Consider the following 27434-nt stretch of genomic DNA (forward strand, 5'->3'; position numbering starts at 1 on the left):
CCAGGTGTAGCGGGGCAGGCTCAGCCCAGCAGGATCCAAGTATGAAGATGCTTACTGGGGGAGAGAGTGGGAATCCAGGTGTGAGATGAGCGGTTTCTGTGTGGGGCAATCTGGGTGCGGACGGCTCAGTGGGAGATCTAGATGCACAGGGGCTCATTGGGGAGTTCTGCGTGGAGGGGCAATGGGACTCTGCCGGGGATCCAGGTGATGGTGTTTGGGGTTCAGCAGGGGGTCGGTGTGGGGAGATGGGGCATGGCGGGGGGATCTGGATGTGGGGGTTCAGTGGGGGGGTCTGGATGCTGGGGGAGTGGGGCTTGATAGGGTTGGCGTTCAGTGGGTGGGGGTCTGGGTGAGGGGGGCTTGTCTGAGAGGTTCAGGTGTAGGGGATGGGGCTTGTCAGGGTGAGGATTCAATGGGCCTGCTTAACAGGGGAGCCTCAGCTTCTGCCGGGCTCCCGCTTCTCCCTGTGATTCCCCAATCCCCTTTTCTTCTCCATCCCCCTCCCCTCTCTCCCACCTTCCCCTCCCCCTTCCCTAATCCACCCCCTTCCTTCCCCACTCCCTCTCCCCTTCAACCCCCATTCCCTCATTTCCCCCACCCCTCTTACCCAGCCCCACTGCGGGCACTCACTGTTTCACAGAAAATAGGAAGGCTCCTGGTTTTGGGGTCTTTTTCTTAAATAGGCTCCTATTACCCCCCACTCCTGTCCCAATTTTTCACACTTGCTGTCTGGTCACCCTATGCAGAAATGAGAGGGGCAGGCAGTGGCACATAACTCTGTGTGCCCCCACATGCCTTGCCTTTGTTTGGGGGGCAACCCGCCAAAAAAAATGCGCACATGGTGTCCCACACACACACGTCGCTTCCCTTTGCTTCCATGACGTTTTCTGCAGGGAAACACAGGAATTCTGTGGGGGATGGCATTTTGTGTGGGTGCTGGAGAGCGGCGCTTGTTGGCTGGGCACCCAACTCTGAAGGCAGTTCCCCACCAGCAACAGCCCAGAAGTAAGGGTGGCAATGCCGTACCATGCCACCCATATTCTATACTGCTGCCTTCAGAGCTGGGTGGCCAGAGTGGCAGCTGCTGACTGAGGGCCCGGCTTGGCAGGCAGCAGCGCAGGGTGGCAGTACCATACCATGCTATCCTTCCTTCTAATCTATGCTGCTGCTAGCAGCAGCTCTGGGATCCCAGCCAGCAGCCACCGCTCTCCAGCTGCCCTGCTCTGAAGGCAGCGCTGCCAGCAGCTGCGCAGAAGCAAGGGTAGCAGCACCATAACCTCCCCCAATAACCTTGTGACTCCCCACAACTCCTTTTCGGGTCAGGACCCCCTACAATGACAAGTTAAATTTCAGATTTAAGTAGCTGAAATTATTAAATTTACAATTTTTAAAATCCTGTGGCTGTGAAATAGGCCAATATGGAGCATGAATTGGTAGGGGCCTAGTCATAATCGTGTGATTAGTTTACCTACCATGGTGAAACCTTAGGCACATATGGCATGGGAGGGCCTGATTCTGGGGTATGCCAAGTCCCCTGACTTCAGTGGTAGTGGAGGAGACTCAGCACCTGCAAATTGTGGTTAAATTGATTATTATTTATTATTTGTATTACCTAGAAGCCCTAGTCATGGACCAGGACCCCATTGTGCAAGGCACTGTACAAATGCAGTACAAAAAGATGGTTCTTCATGGTGTATTCCAAAGAGTTTTCTTTTCCAATCCCCCAAACTCTTTTGTTAGGCTCTGAAAGAGGGGGAAAGAATAATGAGCCGTTGTTTAAAAATATAGAGCATAGCCCTGTTCCCACTAAATCCATGGGAGCTTGGCCAATGGCTTAAACGGAAACGAGCTTGGGCCTGTGTTTAGCACTGTTCTTTACACAGTTAGTGACAGTTTTCCCTTCCTTAAGGAAGCTGCAGATGCCTGTCACCTGTCAAGGCTGGTCTCTCATAGGTGGGGGAATGTCTTTGACACAGAGGAAAGTCAGGACAACATTTTCAAATGCCTGGATCTAAGTCAGGTTCCTAAATTAATATTTAGGGAGATGAATAATGGCTGATTCAGCTCCCACTGAAGTAAATTGCAGATACAATTGCTCATCACCTTTGAAAATCAGTCTGAAAAGGAAATTAGATGTTTAACTGTAGGTACCCATGTGTGAAAATCTTCGCCATAGCCCATTAGGGAAGGCAGTAGACTGAAGAGATGGAAGAGACACACGTCATCCCAGTCCTTTGATAGAAGGGGAAAACCCAGCATATTTTATTGCGGGTCTTCCTAGGATCTCGCCCCTCACCCCCCAAGTTAAGATAGAATCCAGGGAGTGAGTCTTTGTAAATTTCAATCTGCTCCCTGCTCAGGAAAATGACCAGCAGAGGAGTACAGTTTGATGTGCATGCAGGAATTTTAAGAAACTCAACACTCAGAGACTTGTTGGCTGGTGTCAAGGATGTGGAAGTTGCCTGTAACCATCTATTAATATTCCATCTGCTAGTTTGATTGTTATGTTGTTGGTTATCTACGTGATAACCAAGAGTTAATTTCAGCAGAAGCTGTCTTGCAGGTGCACAGAAAGGGAGACCATAAATTTCAGATAACACCACTGGCAATAGTAATACAGGTGTTACTCCCTTTACCTTCGACCATATTGAGTTCTCCACCCCTGGGTGGGCACTGAGGAGAGGGGAATCCCAGTGGGAAAACTGGAACAAAAAATATTGGGATAAATAAAAATGGGATGAAAAAGACTGTCCCCCAACCCCAGCAGTGCGTGCCTGGGTTAAGATTAGGCCTATCTAAGCTTTAGGTGAGACAGATGTGTAGACTGTTCACTGTGTTGAAAACCCTCTTCTTGTTATGCTTTGTGCCTACTGTTGAGATTAAACAATGCTTTGATTTTGGAAAGGTTGGTTTATGTCACTGTATTCATGCACTGGTCACAGCCCTGAAAGGAATTATTGCAGGGCAGCTGAATCCACTAATCATGGTTGGTAAACAGGGTTCCGATCTGAAGAGTGGAGGAAGAATCCCACCCCAGAGAGGTAAAAGCTAGTGACCTGTCACCTGAAAGGTGCTGCTAGCCCTGAATTGTGACAGCAGATTGCTAGGTGAGTAGTGATTTTATTGATGTTGCAACACCAGTTTAAAAAAAAAAGTTGTGGGTCACATTATCCCATAGTGTAACATCATTGTCTTCAGTAGGTTTACACCTCAGACTTCAGTGAATTTGGCCAGCATTTTGTAGCCTGTTGTTTTGACGTATCCCTATTGAAAAGAGGTAATGTGTAACTAACTGTAAGCAAACTGGAGCATGCAGATACTCTGCCCTGTTAGCGCTGATTTTAGCATCCGGTGCCCAGTTCTGTTCTCAGTTACCCTGGCAAAAATCCAGAATAATGGCATTGAAATCAACGTGGTTACTCCCATTCTACCATGTGAGAGAGCAGAACTTGTCCCTTTGTCTGCAGATTTGGTATATGACTTTTTAAGGCGCAAGCACATCCATATTCTGAACAGCAGTCAAGATCCAGTTATAAAAATAAAAACCACCAATGTACCATGTCTGGAACCCGTAAGATTAAGAGCTACCAAATGAGAGAAGTGTCAGAATACAATAGGTTTATGTCAAAGGCTTAACTGTTTGAAGAGTGTCCCTTTCTTGGAAGAGGCCCTGTTGCTCTCTGATGTCCAGATGCCATGGAAAATCCACTCCCCTTTATGGTGGGCTTTCGCAGTTCTGAGCTGGGGGGTAACACAAAATTAAAAACTAAAGAGTCTTTTGGAATCAAATTCGCTTTTATTTAAGAAATAAAGCGTTGCATGATCAGAGGCATTAGTTGTCAGCGGGTGCAGTGAATCCACAGATGTAGGGCTTGTCTATACAGGGAAATAGTTATTGCAGACTAAGCTATTCCTCAATAGCGATTCCAGAATGGCTTCCTGTGTGGACACTCTGTTCTGGAATAAAAGTCGCTTTAATTTGGAATGATGAGGGCACATTATTCCAAAACAACATTATTTTTATTGCAGAATAGCTTATTTCACAACAGCTGTTCCAGTCAATTTTCCTGTGTATACAAACCCATAGGCTCATCCTGCAGCTTGTGCTGTTCTCAGGACCTAAGCTTTTAACTGCTTCACGGCTGCCTCCTGTTCCCAGGGTCGTGGGCAAAAACCACCTCCAGCAATACTACAAGCAAATCACCTTTGAAATGCTGGATGCTGGTGCAGCCATCACACAGAAGTTGGAGCAGGGACTAACAGCTGCCCAGCTGCATGAAAAAAAATCAAAACCTACTTGCAACCTACCAGCTCACCCACATGGGATGGAGATTACCTACTTATTCTCCAAAAGGTTATTGTCACTTGCAACAGTGCTGTGACCCCCATCACCAGTGAAGATGTACCCTGGAGGTCAAAATAGATGGATAAGGGGAAAAACTTTAATCCCAAAATAAGGACATCTGGAAGAGAGGGTTTCAGAGGACCTAGTAATGGAGACATAAAGGATGAAAAATAGTTTGAGGGAAATCAACAAGGAAAACAGGATGCAGCAGGATACGGGAGGAAAAGTAGAAAATAGGAAGACTAAAGGAAAAGGAGGGAAAAGAACATTGGGCTTGATATTCAAAAGGGTTGAAGCTTAGGGCCAATTTCTCACCTAAGGTGCACCTGCAATCCCTGTGAATTGCTCATGATACTGAACACCTACTTGCTCTAATATCCATTTGTGCATTTTGTATGAAAATCAGGCTTGTATTTGCATACACATTTTCTCCACATGACCCTGGACTTCTGCCTTTTTGAAAATCAGGTCCAGCAGGGTGTTTTTCTTTTCTTTAAGTTCCATGGTAAATTCTCTTATGCATCTGCTTTTAATCTATGGCATCATGGTGATTTAGCCACTGCTACCTAAAAAAAACCCAAATCCAAAACCAAACAACCTGAACGTTTTCCTGGTTTTGGATATCTTAGTTTCATCTCCAGTCTGGCCCCCTTTTGTGGCCATTGATCCCCCTCAATTTCATTTGGAAAAACTGACAGGCATAAATCTTTGTTTTAAGTATCAGAGGGGTAGCCGTGTTAGTCTGGATCTGTAAAAGCATCAAAGAATCCTGTGGTACCTTATAGACTAACAGACGTTTTGGAGCATGAGCTTGCGTGGGTGAACACCCACTTCGTCAGATGCAATTGAACTAACCTCGTTATCTCTAGCTTGCTTGCATATATATACCTGCCCCTGGAAATTTCCACTACATGCATCTGATGAAGTGGGTATTCACCCATGAAAGCTCATGCTCCAAAACATCTGTTAGTCTATAAGGTGCCACAGGATTCTTTGCATCTTTGTTTTACTTTTTCCAGATCCTAATCTCCCAGTCGGGGTTGCTTGGCTCTGGGATTTTGGTTTGGATCCTTCTGTAATAGTAAGATACTCATATGATCATTTACAAATATTTACATATTGATAAGATCTATGTTTAATTTCTTAATATTACCTTCCTACTGACCTTTCCCCCTACTCAGCCACCAACAGATCCCCTTTGCCCCTCTCTGCTTATTTCTCTGTGACTACTCCTTCCTGTCCTAGCTCTCCACAACCCCACCTTCCCTTTTCTGGCAGCTTGTGTCTTCACAAACGGTATAGCCAGACCTGTGCAGTCTCTAGGCACAAGTGGGAGAGTTAGAGAGGCACTGTGTTTTGCCAGCTCAACTCAGAAATGTATGGTTGTTGGTATTGCATTTCAGGTTGGTCTGCTTGGTCTGTAAACTCACATTAATTGCTGCCTGTAGCCACTAGATGTCACTAGAGTATTATTAACTGTGCTGCTAACTTTTGTTGTTTTTTTACTATATCAGTACAACCATAGCACCATCTATTTAAAATTCATATTTGTGTCTGAAATTGTTGCACCTTCACTAGTTACAGGCAACACCCCAGGTTACTAGAACTGAAAGAAGTTAGGGATACAAATTATTTCCCTCTCTTTTCTCCGTTTGTTCGCTTGTTTGCATTTGACAGCACTTTGTGTACAGTCTGTTTCTGTTGTCTCCCTTGTACACTCAGGTAAATAGTCAATTTCCCGCTGGTTGAAATGACCTGTTATGATTAGACCTGTTATGAACGTCAAGAGGAGTGCAGATCCACTTTTACAAATATTTTGTAAAGAAACATTCAGGACATACTATTTCAAGTAGGCTGGTATTTTTAAAAAATAATTTGGAAACGTCAGTTGGCCACATCCCTTTAAAGACAGAAAATAAGTGTATTAGAAGCCCTTGGTTGGCTCCCTGTTTCTTTTCTCCCTCTCTGTCATTATAGTTTAGTGACATTTTTTCCGGTCCTGCAATGAGATCTGTATGGGGACAGGGTCCATTCACGTTGCAGAATCAGGGCTTTATGTATTTGCATAATTTTACTCATGTGAGTAGAGTTATGCTTTTGTTTAACTTTTCTCATTCTTACAGCATAGAAAGCAGAAACAGATTTTCATTCATTCTGTATTTCTTGCAGAGCATCATAACTTCACTTGCTGAATAATTTACTGTGACTGAGAGAAAAAATATGATTGTTCTTACAACGCTTATATCGGACTGCAGATTTGTCTGTGAATCAGGACTGTACATTAAAAAACATGTTCCCTGCTTTGAAGAGCCTGACTAGCTAAATAAGGCAGGACAAACAAAAACAAGACAAAACACATCTTGCTTTGAACCATCTCTGGGGAGCAGGTCTTGGCAGAGGAAAAGAGAGATTGTAATGTTGTAATAATAGTAATTATAATTAATAATAATGTTATTTATATAATATCCCCAGAGGTGTTCTGGATACAGCACAACAATTTAAAATATAATAACAAGCAGAAACACTATAAATCCAGCTGAAAAGCCAAATGAAACATCATTAAATTAAGGGTGCCCTTTACAGCAGCTGGCAGAATTTAAAACTGTTTTCAGGTCTTTTTACAAATGGAAGGGGATGTGCTGTATAATATACACTATATCTGAGTCTGTATAGATACATGTATCTATATATATCTTTGTGTGGCCAGAGAAAGATACTTGTACACAGACATTATATGTAGAAGCCAACATTTTCAGATTTGGGATTGGGAATTTAAAACTAGGCACCAAAAGCCATATTTTGGACCCAATCTTGTAAATACTGACACTCTTGTTTAAATTTACTTGTATGAGTAATCCCATTTCACTCAATGTATCTATCGTCATGCTTAGAGGTTTTGCTGGTGGGACCAGAGAGCTCAGCACCTCGCAGTAGAGAATCCTGGGAGTGGAATAAGACAAATCAGGTTATTTCTTGTCCTATGTTTCTAGTTAATACTTTGGGGAAGATTTTTCCCTTCTGCAATATGTCATAGCCCCATTTCAGTCAATTTTCACCAGTCCTGCAATGGTCTCTGTGTAGGCCCATGGATCTGACTACAAGGATCAGACCTTGGATTACTACAAAAGAAGTAAATTTTCAAGCCCGGTTTGGATGTAATTGTTTATCCTTTGTTTCCATTTTGCATTTCTGCCAGATGGACAATATAATCCAGTTACATAAATGTCACTTTTAGAGTCTTAGTACAAGTGTTTGTTTTTGAAACGCTGCAAGAGAGAAATATTTGTTTAAAAATCAAATGGTTTCATTGGAATTTATAAAGAAATGATGGTAACATTTCCTATTTCTGTTAGGCCTTGTGAAAGCCGTGTAACCCACAACTTAAGTTTGGGGCCAAACTGAAACTGCTTGTCCCTCGTATAACAATACAGGATGGGTAACCTGGCTGAGTTAACTTCCAGGTAATTTACATGTGCATTCATGAGGGTTTGCTGAGTTGTTTGGCTCTTTCCTGACTACAGTTTATATACATCAAAATCTAAATTACTTATGCGGGGCCCTGATCCTGCAAACACCTATCTACCTGCTTAATTCTACTAGTGTGAGTAGTTTCAGTGGGATTGCTAATGTAGTGAGTTAAGCACATGCCCAAGTGTCTTTAGGATCAGGGCCCTAAACTTAACCGTCTGCCAACAGGGCTGGCGGGATCCCAGGGGGTGGGTGGGTGTGTTTACTCTCCAGCTGCAGGATCGGGGGGTGGATTTGGGAGTGCCGGGGCTGGCGGGATCCAGGGGGGTGGGTCGGTGGGTGTGTTTGCTCTCCAGCTGCAGGATCGGGGGGTGGATTTGGGAGTGCCGGGGCTGGCGGGATCCAGGGGGGTGGGTCGGTGGGTGCGTTCGCTCTCCAGCTGCAGGATCGGGGGGTGGATTTGGGGGTGCCGGGGCTGGTGGGATCCCAGGGGGTGGGTCGGTGGGTGTGTTTGCTCTCCAGCTGCAGGATCGGGGGGTGGATTTGGGGGTGCTGTGGCTGGCGGGATCCAGGGGGGTGGGTCGGTGGGTGCGTTCGCTCTCCAGCTGCCGGATCGGGGGGTGGATTTGGGGGTGCCGGGGCTGGCGGGATCCAGGGGGGTGGGTCGGTGGGTGCGTTCGCTCTCCAGCTGCAGGATCGGGGGGTGGATTTGGGAGTGCCGGGATCCAGGGGGGTGGGTCGGTGGGTGCGTTCGCTCTCCAGCTGCAGGATGGGGGGTGGGTTTGGGGGTGCCGGGATCCAGGGGGGTGGGTTGGTGGGTGCGTTCGCTCTCCAGCTGCAGGATCGGGGGGTGGATTTGGGAGTGCCGGGGCTGGCGGGATTCCGGGGGGCGGGTGCGTTTCCTCTCCATCTGCAGGATTGCGTTGTGGGGTCCGTGACCGCCAGGCTCTGGGGGCGGGCGGGCGGCCAGCAGCCCCTTCGGGCTCCGGGAGCCGCGGTCTTGGGCGTCCCGCGGCGGCGGGCAGTGCTGCGCGGCAGCGCCCCCTGCCGGGCAGGCCGGGCGCAGAGCAGGGCTCGGCTCCGCCGGCGCTGGCTGCTGCTCGCTCGGTGCGGGCGGAGCGGAGGCGGCCGGCGGCGCTGGGGGCATGGCGGGCGCGCTGGCTGAGGTGCTGGGCGAGGTGCTGGTGGCCCCGGACGGGGAGGAGGTGGCGGTAGCGGCGCTGGCCGCCCGCGGGGTCTCGCTGGTCGGGCTCTACTTCGGCTGCAGCCTGAGCGGCCCCTGCGCGCAGGTCGGCGCCAGCCTGGCCGCCTTCTACGGGCGCTTCAGGGGGGAGGCGGCGGCCGGGGCCGGGGCGCAGAGGCTCGAGATCGTTTTCGTGTCGGCGGAGCAGGAGCAGCAGCAGTGGCAGGAGGCCGTGCGGGCCATGCCCTGGCTGGCGCTGCCCTTCGCCGACAAGCGCCGCAAGGTGAGAGCGCCCGGGGGAGACAGACCGGGCACCGGCCGGGGGGGGACCGGGCACCGGCGGCGGGGAGGGGGCTGAGGCGACGGGGGACCGGGCAGCGACCGGGGGGGGGTCTGGGGCGAGGGGGGGACCGGGCACCGGCCGGGGGGAGACCGGGCACCGGCGGCGGGGAGGGGGCTGAGGCGACGGGGAACCGGGCAGCGACCGGGCGGGGGGTCTGGGGCGAGGGGGGGACCTGGCACTGACAAGGGGGAGGGGTTGGGCGAGGGGGGACCGGGCGCCGACCCGGCGGGGGGTCTGGGGCGAGGGGGGGACCGGACATCGGCCGGGAGGGGGAGTTGGGCGAGGGGGGGACCGGGCATCGGCCGGGAGGGGGGACCGGGCACCGACCGGGCAGGGGGGTCTGGGGCGAGGGGGGGACCGGGCACTGGCGGGGGGGTGGCTGAGGCGAGGGGGGACGATCCTGTGCAGGGAGGGTGGCGGCGAGGGGGGACCGGGCTGGGGGCCGGGAGGGGGGACCGAGCACTGGCCGGGGGAGCGGGGGGGCGCAGAGGCCCACGGACCCTAAGGAAGAAGGGGGGGTGGGGGGCGGAAGCCAGGGGTTGGGGGCGAGGGGGGCCGGGGATGGCGCCGCCTGTCGGGGAGCAGCCCCGAGGGGAGCGATCAGCCGGCTCCCAGCGGGGGCAGCGGCCCGAGCTCTGTCGGGAGCCGGGTCTCTGGGGCTCGTGCTGCCCTGAGGGGACCCCCGCGGCTCCTCTTGGCCCGGCAGCAGCCGCCCTCTGGGGTCCCCGTTGTGCGGAGCCTGGCCCAGGCCCTGGCCAGGTGGGGCTGCAGCATCCTGCGCGCAGGTGCCCTGGCCTGTCCCCCCTTCTTCCCCCCCACCACCCCGGGATGCAGTCCGGGCAACCCCCTGCGTGGGAGCTGAGAGCCGGCCCTGGGCCCTGGCATGCCCGGGGGTGCAGCCGGCTGGTGGGGGATGAGAGAATCTCTGCCCTTCCTGGGTTACTTCAGACATGGATGGGCTGCTTGGGAGGAACGGTTGGGGCTGGGCACTTGGACAAAGCTCCCTCCTAGTTTGGGCTGCATCAGCTTTCGGGACAGTTGCAAATGTGACACCACCATAATGGTCTATGGGAGTTGCCTGCTTTAAACTCAGGAATGTAGAAGCTTCGTAGCTACCTATAATGTGGGCTTTCAGGAACGGAGGAAGGGATCCGCTCTTTGTTTCTCTTTGTACATGCATGTGGCAGGAGGAGGGTAGGGTAGAGTAGGGTGACGGAGTGATTTCAGTGCCACGGGGTGACCCACGCAGTGCTGCATTCCTCAAAAGCCCCTCTTGTTAGAGGAAAATGGAACACACATATAAAACCACAGTTAACATTTTGTATCACTACTGTCTTATTGCTGGAAAATCACATAGCATACAATTTCAGTATGGTCAGTAGAACATCCCACAGCATTTAGCGGGCGAAAGACACATCTGAAGTGTAAAATTTACTAAACTCCCAGTTCCTAGGGTTCGAATTTGTGGCTGCAGACAAATTGTCCTAAACTTCTAGTCAGTAAAATTGGTTGACACACTTATAGTCATAACCCTAGAGTAATCATCTGAATGAGTTAGTTGTAAGGTTAGACAGTACTTAAAATTGCCCATCACTTTGGCACAGGGTTGCTCTTCAGACTCTGGGCTTGTCTATACAAAGTTGTACCAGTTTAAAATATGATTTCAAACTGATTTAGCTAAACTGATGCCAGAGGTTATGTGGATACTCTTGGTTTAGCTGAAGTTAATTAGAAACAGGTCTCAGTTAACCTGAAATAAGAATGTCCACACAAGGGATTGCACTGGTTTAAATAAATTGGTGCATGTTTCTGTGTAGAGAAGGCCTTAGATAAGTCATTGATATGTGAGAATTACTAATGCATGTGTATAATATTTCACAGTTTCAAAGTACTGGTGGTTGTTGGTTTGTGTTGGTTTTTATGATCCTTCTAGAAGAAATAAGTCAAGGATAAATGGTGTTTAAAAAAGTAATGTTTTTGTGTTTTTTAATACCAAGGCTTACTGCTGATTTTGCTGTGTTTAAATCAGGTGTCAACTTATAAGCCATATCTAGGAGGGATGTGTAAATAATGTTTTATCAAATTGCACACATGTGAAAAAATAAAATCCACTGCCCTTCATTAGGGGAGTGGGACAGAATCTTTGCTTGCACAGAATTTAGGCTGTTTATGTTTTTCATATATAAGCAAAAAGTTAACTTTCCATAAGTGGTGTGGAAGGGAGGAATTATGGTGGGTGTTTGCATTTAGAAAAGTCATACAAATGGTATTTTATTGATAAACATCTTAGTTCCTGGCTGTGTTTGCCAGTGAAATTGAGCAGATATAATTTAGTATTACAAATCCAGGCCCCAGACCCAGAATTTGAGGCACATTGGCAAACAGTGGCACCTAGGTGGGGTAAATTGACTTCACTGTGGTTCTGTGCAGGTTTAAGGGATCTGATTTCAGGACTAGGCCCATGGTTATTGTTAGCTTTACAGAGCCAATTCAGCTCCAGGGATGTGAGCGGGATTCTAGACTGCGTTATGAATTATCAACAAAAACATCAGCTGGATTCAAATAGTGCTATTAATTACCACTGTTTATTTAAGCATGGATGAAATACTTGATGCTGTCCAAGATGCAGACAGTTCCTATCCCGAGCAGTTTGATCTAAAAGACAGACAAAGATCAGACAGTAAAACACTGACAGACCCAGAGGCTGGAGTTTGTGAGAGGTAGAATGGCTAAGACTGGATTTGAAGATTCTGGTTTGAGTATGCAGCACTGGCAAATAAGAAAACTTGCTCTTTACAAAGCTAAAAATAATATGCTCTGAAAGCAATGGAGAGCAAATGAATAAGGAGCCCTGCAGTGCCGTTTTTAGGCATCTTTTTAGAATAGAACTACTCCTGAGTATCTGAAAGTGATGGTTACTTCTGTTCCCTGTGATGAGAGGCCCCTCTGCACCAGTGATTGTTTACTCTTTATAGAAGAAAAAATAAGTTAGTGCACTTTGGAATGGGAGTGGGTTCCTAAGTGAAGACTCTCAGCTGGGCTTTGATTCAAAATTCTTACCTATAAATTCCAGATTGGCCTAAGCTGCAAGGCATCCAATCCGGATTTCAAACCTCTTAAAGGTGTTTGGCTCCAGGGTTGAAGTTCAGTGTTTGGATTCAGGAGCCCTCTGTCACCATGCACCTGGGACCAGACAGCCCTCTTCTGTCTCTGCTAAGAGTCTTTGAATTCCACACTGGCTGGAGTCTTCTCTGTTCTTTAGGTGAAAGCTTCATTGTAAAGAGAAAGTCCAGTGGAGTCTGGGTTGCAAGTCTGATGCCCTCTTCCCAAATATAATTTTATGCATGTTGAGACCTAGAATTCTGGTTTGTGCTCATCTACTGTCGAACTTTTCACTAAGGTCCTCATCCAGCAAATGAATAGACAACAGGCTTAACTTGATGAGCTGTGTACTCCCATTGAAGTCCCCAGTTCTTGCACAATGAAGTCAGGGGAACTATTTGTGCGTAAAGCTAAGCCTACGTGTATAGGATCAGGGCCTTCTTTAACAAGATGGAGTGGGAGGGCAGCTTCATCCTTTAGAGAAACTGAAGTTCCAGTTCCCATTCCAATTTTTGAAAAATTTTCTCTAGCATCAGCTTTTCCAGGCAGTTTGCAGTTCCTCTTCCTATTGGTGCATGAGAGGAAGATGGTTCCAATTAGTAGCAGGCATTTCCCTACAGAAAACTGAGAATTTTTAGCTGGTGGGAATTACATCTGGCATATTTTCTTTAAAAACACAACAACAATTCCCCTTCAATATATTTAGCTTGTGGGGGAGCTGTAAAAGTGGGAGGTGGCATTGACTTGACCTCCTATCTCTTAGATTGTGAGAAAACATTAAATAAAAAGATTACTGAGTGTGAAAATCTTACCCCAAGAAACCCTGAGCTATTCTGGCTTGTCTTTGTGTGGCATGTAAAGTAATTGAAGCTTGTGCTGTATATTTTCAAAACTAAACAGATGTGATGTAGCTTTGGAGAAAGTTTAATCTATGGCTAACAGAGAACGTACTTGTAAGTTATAAGGGCAATTATGACAGGATATAAAATTTCTAAACAGCAGATTTATAACGTCTAGTTCAGATGGTTAAAAGTTTCCTGGTCTAATAGGCGGGTTTTTAAATAGTAGGTTTAATGATGTGACTCATCCAGAAATGCACAAACTTTCTGTTTTTCTCATAAGTACCATTTATTACAGGGGCCCGATTCTACACCAGTGAGAGCTGAGGGCACTTAGCATGTGTGCAGCACCTTGCAGGCCCTAATTTTGTTAGAAAATGTATAGTCTCGTGGCATCTGGACACCCCAACTGAGATAAGGACCTATTGTGCTAGACACTGTATGAACATGCAGAATGAGACAACTGCCCCGGAGAGGTGTCTAGGCTTGGCAGACGAGGATCATTTTACAAATGTGGAACGGAGGCACAGAAAGATTGTGATTTGGTGAAGGTCATACAAGGTGTATGTGGCAGAACCGGGAATTGAACCTGGATCCACAGTCACAGTGCCTTAGACCTGAGTCTGTCCTCTTTATGGGTAGTTGATTCAACTGCCAAGACTGTAAGGTCTTTGGGGCAGAGACTATGTCTTGTTCTGTAAAGCCTGTAGCAGTTTCAGCTGCTCACAAATAATAATAGAACAGCTAGGGTCCTGATTTCGTGTTAGTTAGAGAGATATCTGAGGTCCTTTCTGAACACCCAGGGTGGACTCATTATACCAGTACTAGTATTGCTACAGAGATGGGTCCATGTAAATGTGCATAGTAATTAGCATTACATTTTGATCATTGCTCAGTGGGAGAAGAAAATAGTCATGGTAAAACAAGTTTTTTAAAAAGATTTCAAAAGATCAGTGCGAAGTTCTGTCTTACTCTTACATTTAAATGAGATCAGGATCAGACTGTTTGGTATGTGTACTGAAGCCGATGTGTTCACCAGCATTATCCACTATTAACCAACACTGTTAGTTTAACTTTAGACCTGTATACGTATGGAATTCGAATGTGCTAGCTGGAAGAATCTTGTGCCTTGTAGTGAGCTTGGCAGAGATACAGAAGATGCAAAATTTTCTTTTTAAAGTTATTGTTATTAGAAGGAAAATGCTGAAGGGATTTTGTTTTTTGGATTTTTAAGTACAAAAGAAACAAAAATCCAAAGGGGTGGCAACCAATGGTGAGTTTGTTTTTCTGTTTTGTATTTTCTATAAAGAGCTTAGTGTATTTGTTGGTGCCGTAAACTAATAGTAAATAATGATTGTAAGGATAAGTAGTACTTGTGCAGTATGCCAGACAATATGACTGATCTCACATAGGACAGGCTCTTAAGGAAAAGAAATGGGTCTAAATGTGTGTGTTTTGGTCCATCTAAGTTGGGTGGTTGGTAATTACTGTGCAACACACTGATGGTTCTGGATGTTTACAAATGTAAACAAATTATCTGTCTTGGGTGCTTATCCAACCCAGTAATAGAGCATCTACACAATCTTTAATCCTAACAACATTTTAATGTTATCACAACGCCCTGGTGGGGAAGTAACATTATCTCATTTTACAAATAAGGAACTGAGTCACAGAGAGACAAGTTAGTTGCCCAAGGTCACATGGAAAATTTGAAGTGGAGCAAGGACTTGAATTTGCATCTCTCAAGTCCTAGGCTAGCGCCCTATCCATTGGACCATCCTTCCTTTCATCAAACTAAGGAAGTCCTACAGCTGCCAGCTGTAACATTTTATAATCCTCTGAAATCAGTTATGTTCTTATGTGAAACTTCTGGATTAATTGTAACTGGAACAAGCCACTTTAACTGTGACTAGGTGAATATTCCACCCCGTGTCACTAAGGTTATTCTATAGCAACCATCACCCTAATTACTTAGGGTGCATCTGGCAACATTCTAAACAGAGCCCAGAAATTGCTTTGGATTATTTTTTCTCAACAATAGCTGTTGCTGCCTGTCCTTGGGATAATTCGAATAATACCAGTTTAATACCAGTTGGTCTTGTACAGATGTTACATAGTGGCACAAGCATTATCTAACCCTTTACTCCTCCCCACCCCCCCCAAGAAATGAAGCTGAACAATATGGCTGAAATATTTGACAGTGAATGAATTTTCTCTCATCTTAAAAAAATGTTGAGTGCACAGAAGAGATTGCTCCTCCCACCATAAATTTCTGACACATCATTAATAAATATTGCAAACCTCACTCCCCCCAGCACTAGAATTCCTGCACCCCCAAAATCAAGACATAATCTCAACCCTGTGTTATTGGTAAAAGTGGCATGGTTGGTATCTAGGATACCAGGCACTGTTCTTCTACTGCCACAATAATTTGATAATGCTAATGGTGCAGTTACCAAGGATATAACAATTGGTGGTACTTTCAGCAATAAACTGAATTTGAATAACATCAATATATAGCAATCGTTGTCTTTCAAGCAGGAAATGTAAGGGTGCAATGGAAATCGGCAAAGGAAAACCTTTTGATTAAGGATGGCATTACGCCTCATTCTGAGCCATGGAATGTGATATTGCGGGTTTGCTCAAGAATAAAACCGTTATGTGCTTTGTGTGATTAGGGGTCTTTAACTTTTAATAGACATCTTCCAGTTAAGCTGCTCAGGCCTGGTTTTGGATAGCTGTTGGCAGCTGTTGCTAATTGATTTGCCTTCTGATAATGATTGGAGCTGCTGAGTGGAACATAGGAGAGAGATGTTGGTCTGTGTCTTTGTTTTTATTTAGGGGTTTTGGTTTAACATCACCCTGTTATCTGTTTGCATGAACAGCTGATGAGTTTTGGAGGGTTGTTTTACAAACAACCTTAATTTCCCACTGTCATACAAGGCATTGAGAGCCTCCAGTAATGTAAATGTTTCCCACACAGGTACATCTGTAAGTGCACACTCATGACTGGACAGCATCCTCCCAACTACTCCACCTTCATGAGCCCGTCCTTCATATCAAGAGTCTCACCTCTTTAGGTGGAGCAGCAGAGTCCATTCTGAAGTCTAGTATGGCAAAGACCATGGTGTGTTTGCAAGCAGGAAGTGGCTGAGGGTCAGGGGTTCTCTCTGGAGAGGGAGCTAGGTTGGTGACTGTGAGGTGTGGCATCACAGCAGGATGTATCTTCCGCACCACCTATGTTGTTCCTCTTAGAATGTTGGTCATGTACTCCACTGTGTAAATGTATACCCCTCATCCTTTAATGTGTAGCTTAGGTGCTGAGGGGTAGAAAGAAGTGGGTGTGTAGTGGGAAAAACAACTAATGAGGCTGTAAATGAATATGTTTTGGGTGAGATGCTGTTCCTTATCTTTCCCCAGCCTTACTTGCTTTTCCTGCTACACCCCACCCCCCTTTCTTGCACTGTTGGATTGCAAGTGACAGTTATTTTACATGTCCACTGGCCGCTAAAGAACGAGGTGTAAATTACATGCTTTGCCACTTGTTTACTTATCACCTTATACCATATTAACATGTCTGCTTGAACTTTACCCAGTTTTTTCCATGGGGGTTGCACCGGCCTAACCTGTGTTAAATTAAAAAACAAGAACTTAAACAGCAACTCTTAGTTTTAATGGAACATCTGCAAGTGTTTAATGACAATTGATGTGGTGTCATCTGAATGTTGAGTTGTGGGTGCTGGGCGAGGAGGAATCTCTTCAGTGAAGTGCTTAATCTTTACACATACGGAAATGAAACATTATTAAAGATGCTCCCACTGGGCACACAGTGTCCTGAGAATTGGATCTTGTTTGCCTGGGTTTTATTTTTCTCTTCTGTTAGTATGAAAATGGGGCCTCTTTTAATGTGCTCTGTGGCCAGGAGGAAAGCAGTCTCTTTTCTGTTTTAAATAAAAGAAATTTAAACTTGTGTGCACTAAGGCAAGGGAAAGGAACTCATCTTTGTTCTTTGTCGTGACCGGAGTGATAAAAGAAGGCTAATAGTAATCTGGCACTAACTCCGGAACATGCATGCTGTGCTTTAGGGTCACCATCCGTGGCATGTTAATAGAGGCACACTGTAGATAAGAAATGTGACCTACTTCTCTTACACATTAGCAAATCTCTACCCACAACATCTTTTACAACAAATATACTTTAACGACTTCTGTGGGTTTTTTCTTCCTTCTTCCAAAAGCAAATTAAAAAAAAAAATCTGTGCAAGAAGGCCATCCATCATATGAGGAACCCTACAATAACAAACAGATGCAACAATTCAGGATTCATAAGACAACTGTTGTGCAAAGCCTGGCAATAGTAAGCCACCCTCTCATAACAAACCAGTGAGTGCCCAGCTGTGTGCGCGTGAGCAGTAATGTGCAAGTTAGCAGTCACGTGTGGTAGAGACAGATTCCAGTGTCAAGACAAAGGGTGGAGTTTTATAAACAATAATTAAATCAAGGTTTATGCAGTTATGAAAAATAGAAGTATTTCAATATAAACCATGATTTTCAGAGGCTTATAACTTTGCCATTTGAAATCACATCTGGCCGAGATCTGGGGAGCAAGCGGTCAGTCCAGATGTAGGATTTGTCTTTAACAAAAGATTTTGTAAATCTTGTAAGCAGCTTTTGAGCTTCAAAGTAAAATACACACTCACACACATGTAGTTGCTCTCAGCTGCTGTTTGACTTGGTATTTTTGGTGGGGGGCAGAGGGGCTGTAAAATTTTTGGATCACGGAGATGTATTTTTTAAAATAGTGATCCTTTCATGGTATGGCTACATCTCAGTGAATGACATGGTAGTAGCAGCACCAGCAGATTGTTGTTGTTGTTAATTTGTTACTCAGTGATTCTGAAACAGAGAAATGGGTGATGGATGAAGGTAGCCAAGAGATGCCTGTGTGCTGTTTTTCATTGTCACATTTTAATCCAGATGTGGAGATGACAAAACACATTGCTAAAAAATGCAAAGTTGGTGATTTTGTTTGGTTTTCTCAGTTTGCAGATCTCAACTTCATTATTTAAAAATAAATCATAAGTAATTGGAACAGAACTCTCCTCAGAAATAGCCTGTTAAGGGACCAATGTGAATATTTATTTGAGGAAGAGTTTAACTTTACTGAAAAAATACAAAATGTGAAATTTTTCTCTTCTACATAGTTATATAGACAAACGTGACAGTAAACATTGATTTGAGATTGGAGAAGTTTTGACCATGGAAAAGTTATTCAGTATTTCCACATCAGGAGGACAGCAACAGAGCCAAAACATTTTCTAATCCCTGTGTGTGTTGTTGCTGTTTTTCTGAATTACTTCTGAGTACAGTTTTTATAAGCCCATATAGTGAAATTGCATTGGTTTATCACAGTTTATTCCCATGCAATTATTCCTGCAATTAAATCCTGTCAAGTGTCCACTGCTATGGATTTGGTTGCAGGATAAGGGCCTATGGATGAAATCTGGGTCCCACTGAAATAAATAGCCAAAATCCATACTGACTTTAATGGGGCCAGGATTTCACTCTATATCCTGCCCTATGCTGCTTTAGTTCTTCTACCCAGAGGCAAAACTCTACCTTAAATATCTTGCCTATATGCTGGCACTGCGTTGTTTTCCTCCAGTAGGCTATCACAGAGAATATAGGGCCTGATCTAAAAGCCACACATACTTCCTCTATGATGAAATAATAAGCATGCTCTCTGGTCCATAACTGGTAAGAATTAATGGAACTTTAACTAATGTTACCACCGTAGTACTGAGAGAGCTCCCACAAAGTGTTTCATTGTTAGCAGACACCATTTTATGAGAGAATCAAGGAATTTTCTGCATTTCAGTATTTTTATGTGTCCACTTGGACAGGCTTTTAATGTTATAAAGCAGACTATGGTAAGGTTAGCTAGCACAGTTTGGGTAGGGTTTCACTTCTTTTGCGTTTCATCTGGGTGAAATTCTGTACTTTGGATTCTTGTCTTTCAGCAAAGTTTTCAGCATAGAAACTGGGGTATGGTTTTAATCTGTGTAGTCAGAAGATACTGCGTTTTTTTTTAGTGTGATCAGATCGGGACAGCTCTTTCCCCCTTCTTCCCCCCAGATCAAGACAGCTTCAGCGTAACACTCATCTGTTACTCATTGCTAAAGTTTTGATGTGAAATCTAAAGACATGGCAAACTGAAAGTCTTTCCGAGGGTAAATGTGATGTGGCTAGCGGAACTCTGAATTCAAAAGTGTGTTTTGACCAACGCTTGTCAGCGCATTTCGGATAGTTAGAATTTCTCTTGTGTGTGACACATTCTCTCTCTCTCTTTGTCTCTTTTCTCTCTCTCTTACAACCCCACACTCTCACCCTCACACGTTGTTCTGGGCCAAAGTTCCAGGGAAAATGTTTCAAAGTGATTTTTAATTTCTCTTCAAAATGCAACTTTGTCTTCTGTCAGCTGTGTTTGCTGCTTTGATTTGGCCGTTAATGGTTTGTCAGTCTTTTAAACTGCTTACACGCTATGGGAATCTGTGATTTTATGCTTTACAAAGTAGAGATGTTGAATTAACTGCAGCTTTGAACTCTCCAAGGATAATTTCGGACCTCCTGCTTTCACTGGGTAACAAACTGGCTGCTTAGCTTTCAGATTAGATTAAATATTGAATAACTAAGACTTTATAGTTTGCTTTTTTTAACCAGTTCCGTAACACATTATAGCACAATGGAATGGATCTTTGAAATTCTGATTGAAATGTTTGTTCTCTAGATCAGTGGGTATCTTTGTCTTAATGCCATCTCAACACGAGAATAATTTGGATGGAAAGTAGACAAACTAGAGTGATTTCAAATATTGTAAAACTAGTTGAAATTATTATCATTACCATTATATTTGTATCTATAGTCTGTCTTGATTTCTTTCTTTTGGAATAGATTGCATTAACCAGCATTAAAGTTTTGTACTACTTTAATAAAAGCGTCTCTGATCTGTACAACCTTCAGTAACATCTCATAGCTTTCTGTGAGGTAGGTATTACAGCCATTTCACTGTGGAGTAACCTGAGGCACAGAGCGCTAAGGAATGTGCCCAAGGTCACACAACAAGTCCATGCCATTGCAGATAATAGAACTCTACCTCTAAAACCCTATGTTTTAAATAGACAAGACTGATACAGGGAAATTAAGTGACTCAAGGTCACACAGAGAATCTGTTGGGAAATCTGGATTCAGTTCCCAGTTCTGGACTGGGACTTCCCAGTTCAGAGCCAAAACTACAACATTATCCTTCACTTCTGATTTGTTCATTTCCTGGGAAATGAGGCACAGGTATTGGTGTCAGCAGTCCTCCTTAGCTAGATGGTTTTCGTGCAGGGCATCCCTTGCCTGCTTTTGTGACTGGTGCTGTGGGGAACATTAGGAGTCCTGAAAACAGATCTGTAAAGAGCATGGGAAAACCTGGCGAGAGGCAGACTGATTGAGAATTAGAGAACAAGGCCAGATAGTGGCGTTTGGTGAGTGCTAAAGTGTGGGGGAACTTCACTCTTCTTAATGCTCCAAGAATATCACGCAGTTTCCTATAATACCACTTCCTTTTTGTGCTATATCTTCCAGCAGCCTCTCCAAACACTTTAGAGGCAGATAACACAGTTGCAGAGTTAAAACAATAGCAGAGGAACTAAAGAGGTGTGGCAACAGAGAAGCTGAGAAATGAGGTGGAAAAAAAGACATAAACATACTAAATTCACTAATGGCAGAGAAGAGAGGCTAATGAATAATGCATGTGGAAGTACCCCCACTGCAGTGTGACTATCCTGCTTGTTTGCCCAACTCTAAAATAGTTGCGCTTCCTGAGATTTCCTAAGGAAATGTAATGTCTTACTGTACAGTACAGAGGATTAAAACGATGCAGAAGTGACTGCTGAATACTTTCGTGCCTGTCTTAAAACACTGTGAACAGTTGAAACCAATTTAAGATGTTGAGAATTTGTGGTCTGATCTCAGAATTACTTGTTCTCATTCCGATTGCATCAGGACAAAAGGCTGAGATTTTGCAATGCTCTAGTCTGACCTCCTGCTGGGAATACAGTTTGCAGCCCTGGTCTCAAAACAAACACTCTTGGAGCCCCTAAAGCTGTACAGCAGAATGCAAGAGGATGCTGCCTCTCGGCCTGAGCTGTAGACGTGTGAATTTTAAAAAGGACCATAGATTGTAAATTTAGGAGGAGAGAAGCCGATTAAGAAACTCAAAGCCCCAAATGATGTTGTGTAGATGATATGGGCCAAAATAACTGCAGCAACCATAAACTATGCTTCCAGTCCAATTAGAACGGTAGGAGGGGACGGAAGGGCATAAGTGGAATCTCAGAGAAGCAAATTGAGGACAGAACAGACCTTGAAGTGCTCACTCCAAAGCAGAATGAACGCCTGGAATGAGGGATTGGGCAAGGTTACCGGAGAGCTCGGAAAACATCTCTGTCACCCAGGGAAGAGTACATAGATGTGAATATCAGATGAGGGAACTAAGTAGAATGGGTAGGGGGCTAGTTTGAAAAGGAAGAGTTTGTTCCATGTATGTTCTGTTAGTGACGTTCTGATAATGGAACACAAGTTGAGCTACCCTGCATCCTATATCAGCTTGAGAACACTCCACAGAATTCCCTGGAAATGTTTTTCTGCCTTTTAAAACTGTGACTAACCCTGACCTTACAATATTTCAGTGTGGAACCAGAGTGCAGAGGTCCCTGTTTAAAAATCATTTGCCAACACCATTTTTTTTCCTGTTCTACATGCTGAGGAAAATGGTGGCATCATGAGATCTTAACGTGTGATAGCTGTTGGCAAATGGCATCATTGTGGAGACCGCTGGGGGTCTGACTCCTTCCACAGACGATGAGCATGAGATGGGGTTGACAGCAGGAATGTGGGAGTCAAGGGATCTTCCCGGGGAGAAGATTAGAACTGGGCTGGGTTTGACAGCTCGAAAAGGGGCTCTCTGTGACATGTTTTCAATGCAAGAATGCAAGAGTTGGGTGAGATATAGAAAGGTAATTTTTCTTTTAATTGAGGGAAGAATAATCCAGCTGGTCCAAACTGCAATTGCACAAGCAAGCTAGAGAGAGAGAAAAATTCTAGTCCTATCTGGATCCAAAGAGACTCCACCAGAAGCACAAAGTTGCACCCAATACATCATCAGTATAAACTCTACTTGCACTGCACCCTAGACAAATGAGATTAATCTCAGCCATGAATCTAAAACCCATGTACAGTGTATGCAGATGGGGTTAGGGTCTCACCCCAAAGTCCAATTCCAGCAGAGCTGTGGGAGCCTCTTGGAAGGAGCATGAAATCTGTTATAACGCATGCTGATCATCTAGTGACAAATCCAGGCTGCTAGACCTTCTAAACATGAGCCTGTGACTTTCCTGAGGGGGCCTCTCACTTTGCTCTGCCTCACGCTTATGCTTTCAGTGCCTAATATATTTCCATACATGGAAGCATTCCTACCCCAGCCTGGGCTAATGCTGACATGCCCTTGCATCTGAAGGTTGGTTTCTTGCAGCTGACACTGTACTAAGGCAGATCTCTGAAGTTGTTTTTAGTTTAATGTGCTTAATGAAACAAACAAAAGTCTCACCCAGCTTACTAGCCAGAAAAATCTGTCATTTCCCCTACCTTGCAAAGGTGCTGGGAAGATTAACTAGTTCCTCTTTCTGCTGAGCTTTGCAGATGCTTATTATTTAAATTAGGAAGGGGCCCAAACCACTCTCTGTGCCCACATCTGACTTTTATATCTCCAGAACATGCAGAACCAGCCTCCTTTTTATTGGCCCCCGTGGTGTGCAGTAGGTGTGCCCATTCCCAGACACATGCCCTGCTCCTTTGCCCCCTTCATCATGTCATAGTATAGATGCCATCATCTTTTTTTTTTTTTCTTCTCCTGCCCCTCAGGTTTCTCTTTCATCCTGTTTGTTTTCTGTATAGTCTTTCTCCTCCCTTCTCATCAATGATTTATGATCTTCTCCCCTCCTCCTCCTCTTCAAGAGTTTTTGTCTGCCTCCTGCTCTTGGGGGCTAGCCCTCTCACTCTGTAGGGCTGGTTCTCCTGGGCTCTTGTGATGGAGTTGAATGCCAAAGTAGAACAGAAGAAGAGAGGCTTGTGCTGGTGAGCTGCTGTATGAGCCCCAGGGCTGTTTATAATACCTCCCTCGGAAGAGGTGGGTTATGAGTTTTAACTGAATGTTTGTAAGTGCTTTGAGATCCACTGTGGAAAGGCCCTGCGTAAGGGCAAAGTCTTTCAATACAACCTGCAGACCTGTGCCACCCGTTGTGATATGTTTGAAACTAAAATGGCAAGATTCAGTCAGTTTGATCTCAACAGCTGGTGTTTCTCTCCCTCCTTTAGCCCCAACCCTGTGATGGTTCAAAAGAATTATTCTGACTCCACACTTCCAAAAAAAGAGAGCGAGAGAGCAAAACAGTGCTTTTATTAGTGTTTGCTAGCGATCTGAGTTCCAACCTCTTCTGCTCCTAGTTAAAAGATTCCATGCTGTGCTAGAAATATACACAGAGAGAGTGTTTCATTTGTGAGATGCAGAGCACTTTCCTTGGACTTAAGCGCCCACTTGCCAGACTGCGTTTGACCCTGCTGACCTGTTCATTGTCCTACAGTCAGTGAAGGCCAGTCCTCTGTCTGTGTATGAGGAGTAAATTACTTAGTGGCTTTTGCATTGCTTTTCCCCAGCACTTTCTTCAGAAGCTGCTCGTTGGGCAGCAGCGCGGTGTACTAGAGGCTGCAGGGCTGCTTGTTGGTCAGGCAGTCATCTTTGAGGGCTAATACTGTGGCTTTTTCCTCTCCTCACTTGGCTGTTTCTCTTTTAACCCAGTGCTGGGCAGTGCGGAGCCAAAAGATGCAGCAAAGCAGGATTTGAAATGAAAAGGGAACGGGGTGGTGGTGGGTAAAGTGCACTTCTCGTTTGAAACAAATGAGCTAGTTTAATAATATGAGGAGAAGGAGGATCTTAGTTAAATTTTAGTTGACTTCCTAATTGATCTGTTTCTGTTCCAGCCAAGGCTGGGTCCTGAGGCCATGGGTAGGGGGTCAGCAAAGCATGGGTCAGAGAGACACTGTGGCTGTCTACATGAGTTAGCCAGTTTATTAATCACAAATAATAATTCTCTGACTTTCCATAGTTCCTTCAAGCATCACAGTACCTTTGTGAGTGAGGCAGTCTCTGTGTTTTGGTTTGAGTGACAAAACCTTGATGGGATTAGAACTCGGGAGTCCTGACTTACAGTCCTGTGCGCTAACCACAGTCCTTCCCTGGGAACAACACTTCGGCCAGCTCTTCATACCTGTGTGCTTACACATGGTCCTGAGGATTCTTGGCACTGGAGACGTTGCCAAGGCATTTGAGCCACTATTGATTTAACATGATTTTTTTGGACTCCGCTTAGACAGTCTGAGAGCAAATTGCAGGGCACCAGACCATGAAGACAACCTAGGAGTGCTGCCTGGGTCTTTGGCTTGCAAGAAAGCACTTCTCATACGGAGTAACACCTAAGATAATTTCAACAAGGCCATGGTTTAACCCGTTTCTTTTCCAAGTAGTCAATGACTGGTCTGTACAGAACTGCTTTCCTGGCTGCTACCTTACATGCCTCTCTTTCTTAATGGATTAATGTTTTAGGAGTTTACTCAGCAGCATGTGAGTCTACTTTTAAGACCCTTTCTCAACCCTTAATGTGAGCTACTATAATTTACGGTACCATAGGCAAGAAGTGTGATCTAGTGGTTAAAGAAGGGGACTGTGACTCTGCCACTGTCTCATTGCAGAAGCTTGGGAAAGTCATTTCACCTCTCTGTGCTTCAGTTCCTTCAGCTGTAAAATAGGGATAATCTTCTGGGTATCTCAGGTGGTTCTGAGGCCTTATAAAACAAAGTGCTTTGTGATCCTCTGCTAAAAGGTGTGGTGTGTTATTGTCTACTTCTAAATATTCTCCTGGGAAAGCTGTGTTGGAGAAGTCATTCTTCCAGCTCTCCCAAGGAGCTTGCGGTGACATAGTTGATTATCATGCTTAGAAGATGCCTTTAGCAAGACGAGCTACAGCAGAAATGGTAACCAAATCCCCTACCCTGCATCCATTAACCTTGTAGCACCCTTTGGAAATTCTTGAGTCCAGGAGTTAGAAAGGGATTCAACTGTATAATAAGTAACAAATTCTCTAGTCCCACTAGGGAGTAGGTTTTAGTGCCTTAAGCTTGTTTGGCTGATCTCAAAGCACAGGATTTAGAGGGAACATTTGCTGACTGGTTTTCTTAATGCATGTTTCTGCAAAACGAAGCTTTATTTCTGCAATAGCTCATTGCCTGTGGATGGCCCCTGCTGGGATTATATGGCAAGAAAGACATTTAGTCTCTTGAATACTCTGGAGCCTAATAAATATATATAGTTTAAAAAAAAAAGAATATGGCAGTTTCAGAGAGCAGCACAGATGGTCGGAAATTGAGGGCAGAGAGGACTTAAGTGCTAGCGTATGGCATAGCTTTGATTTTAAAAAATAGGAAAAGCTGTGGGCTGCTGTATTAGCATTTTTTTCTCCCATAGAATCGTAGACTTTAAGGTCAGAAGGGACCATTATGATTGTCTCGTCTGACCTCCTGCACAACACAGGCCACAGAATCTCACCCACTCACTCCTATAGTGTGGGCAGGTGAGTGAATGAGGTGATCTTTGTGGGATAGCTTTATTTTCTGGCTTACACAGTGCAGCATCGTCGCTTCCTGCAGATTGCACTGATCTTTTTTGATGTTAAATCCTGTTGGAAGGGTTTAAAGAAACAAAATATAAACCCAGAATTTTACCCTAAAAGCACTTTTCTCCCTTTTCCTAATTGGTTAAGGGGTGATTTGATCATAGTCTGTGACAGAAATTTGATAATAGAGCTCTGCAGTCTAGCAGACAAAGGTATAACAAGATCCAAAGGTTGGAAGCTGAAGCTGGACAAAATCAGATTCAAACTTTAAACAATGGGGATAATTAACCATTGGAACAGCTTACCAGGGGTTGTGGTGGATTCGCCATCACTGGAAATATTTGCATCAAGATCAGATTTTTTCTGAAAGATCTGTTCTAGGTCAAACAGGAAATAATTCAGGGAAGTTCTATGGCCTGAGCTTTACAGGAGGTCAGACTAGATAATTACAGTCGTTCCCTCTGGCCTTAAACTCTATAAATCTGCAATATAGTAAGTGTCCAGGAGTCCTGTGGATACGTGCAACTCTCCGCTTTCATTTCAGATTTAAAAGTGAGAGCCTCGGCCTCCTGATTGCGGATGAAATCTTAAAAACACAAACTCGACAACAGCTGGCAAATGAAAAGAAACCAATGTATTATTTTTTAAATTGTGTGATTTTTAAAGCAAATCTCTTGGTTTTTCAGTGCCTGGGTTGGTGATACTGCAGCTGCTTCTTCCAGCAGCTAGTTTTCCTCTCAGCGTGTGTTTTCAGGGCTAGCTCTGTTGTACACAAACAGGACATTACTATATTAGCGCCTGGATATGACAGGTCTTGGCGCCTTACAAATACTGGATGTAGGATCAAAGTCAGTGACTAGGTCTTCGTGGGAAAATGGTGCGTTTTTTTTACATCAAGATAATTCCCTTGATGTATAAGAGGTGAAGGGCTTGAGATTTAGGGTGGACCTCAGCTAGTTCCATTGCAATAAAAACTATAATTTCTTATCTTCATTAGGGTTTCCCATCAGGACAGGTCTCTTGATGTGAAAAAAAACAACTTTCTTTGAAGTGAAGACAAAGCCAATGCGAGTTTTGACTCTAAAGTCTTTGAAAGTCAGATCAGACCTTACAACAGTAACTGGAATAGTGGGAAAAGATCCTGTCCTTATATGTGGCTGTCTCCAACTCTTCCATCCTTAAATTCAATTGGGTTCAATTGAACTAGCCTGTCTAGTGCATAACTGAGGCCTTTTTGACCTGCTGCTCAAATAGATCTGGAGTGATAAAGTTAAACTACTTATATTGTTTTTTCTAGGATGTGGTGATTGATTGGACTCTTTCTGCCTTCAGCCTTGTGCTTTTGAGGCATCTCCTAGTAGTGTCTATTAGATGGCATTGCCACA

General features: G+C 44.8%; 1 protein-coding gene across 2 annotated transcripts in view; it reads left to right on the plus strand.

The window, feature by feature from the left end:
* NXN (nucleoredoxin) overlaps positions 1-27434 on the plus strand; it is a 113081-nt gene that overhangs the window by 2612 nt on the left and 83035 nt on the right. Inside the window, exon 1 of one of the 2 annotated variants that reach the window (XM_030536484.1) lies at positions 8959-9279. The exons of the other annotated variant lie outside the window; for it this stretch is intronic. Within the exon in view, the coding sequence (XP_030392344.1) occupies positions 8959-9279 (321 nt within the window). Of the gene's footprint in view, positions 1-8958; positions 9280-27434 lie in introns of those variants that run through there. 2 annotated transcript variants of the gene reach the window in all.

This window comes from Gopherus evgoodei, chromosome 17 (genome assembly GCF_007399415.2).
Source record: "Gopherus evgoodei ecotype Sinaloan lineage chromosome 17, rGopEvg1_v1.p, whole genome shotgun sequence".
In the NCBI taxonomy this organism is placed as follows: Eukaryota; Metazoa; Chordata; order Testudines; family Testudinidae; genus Gopherus; species Gopherus evgoodei.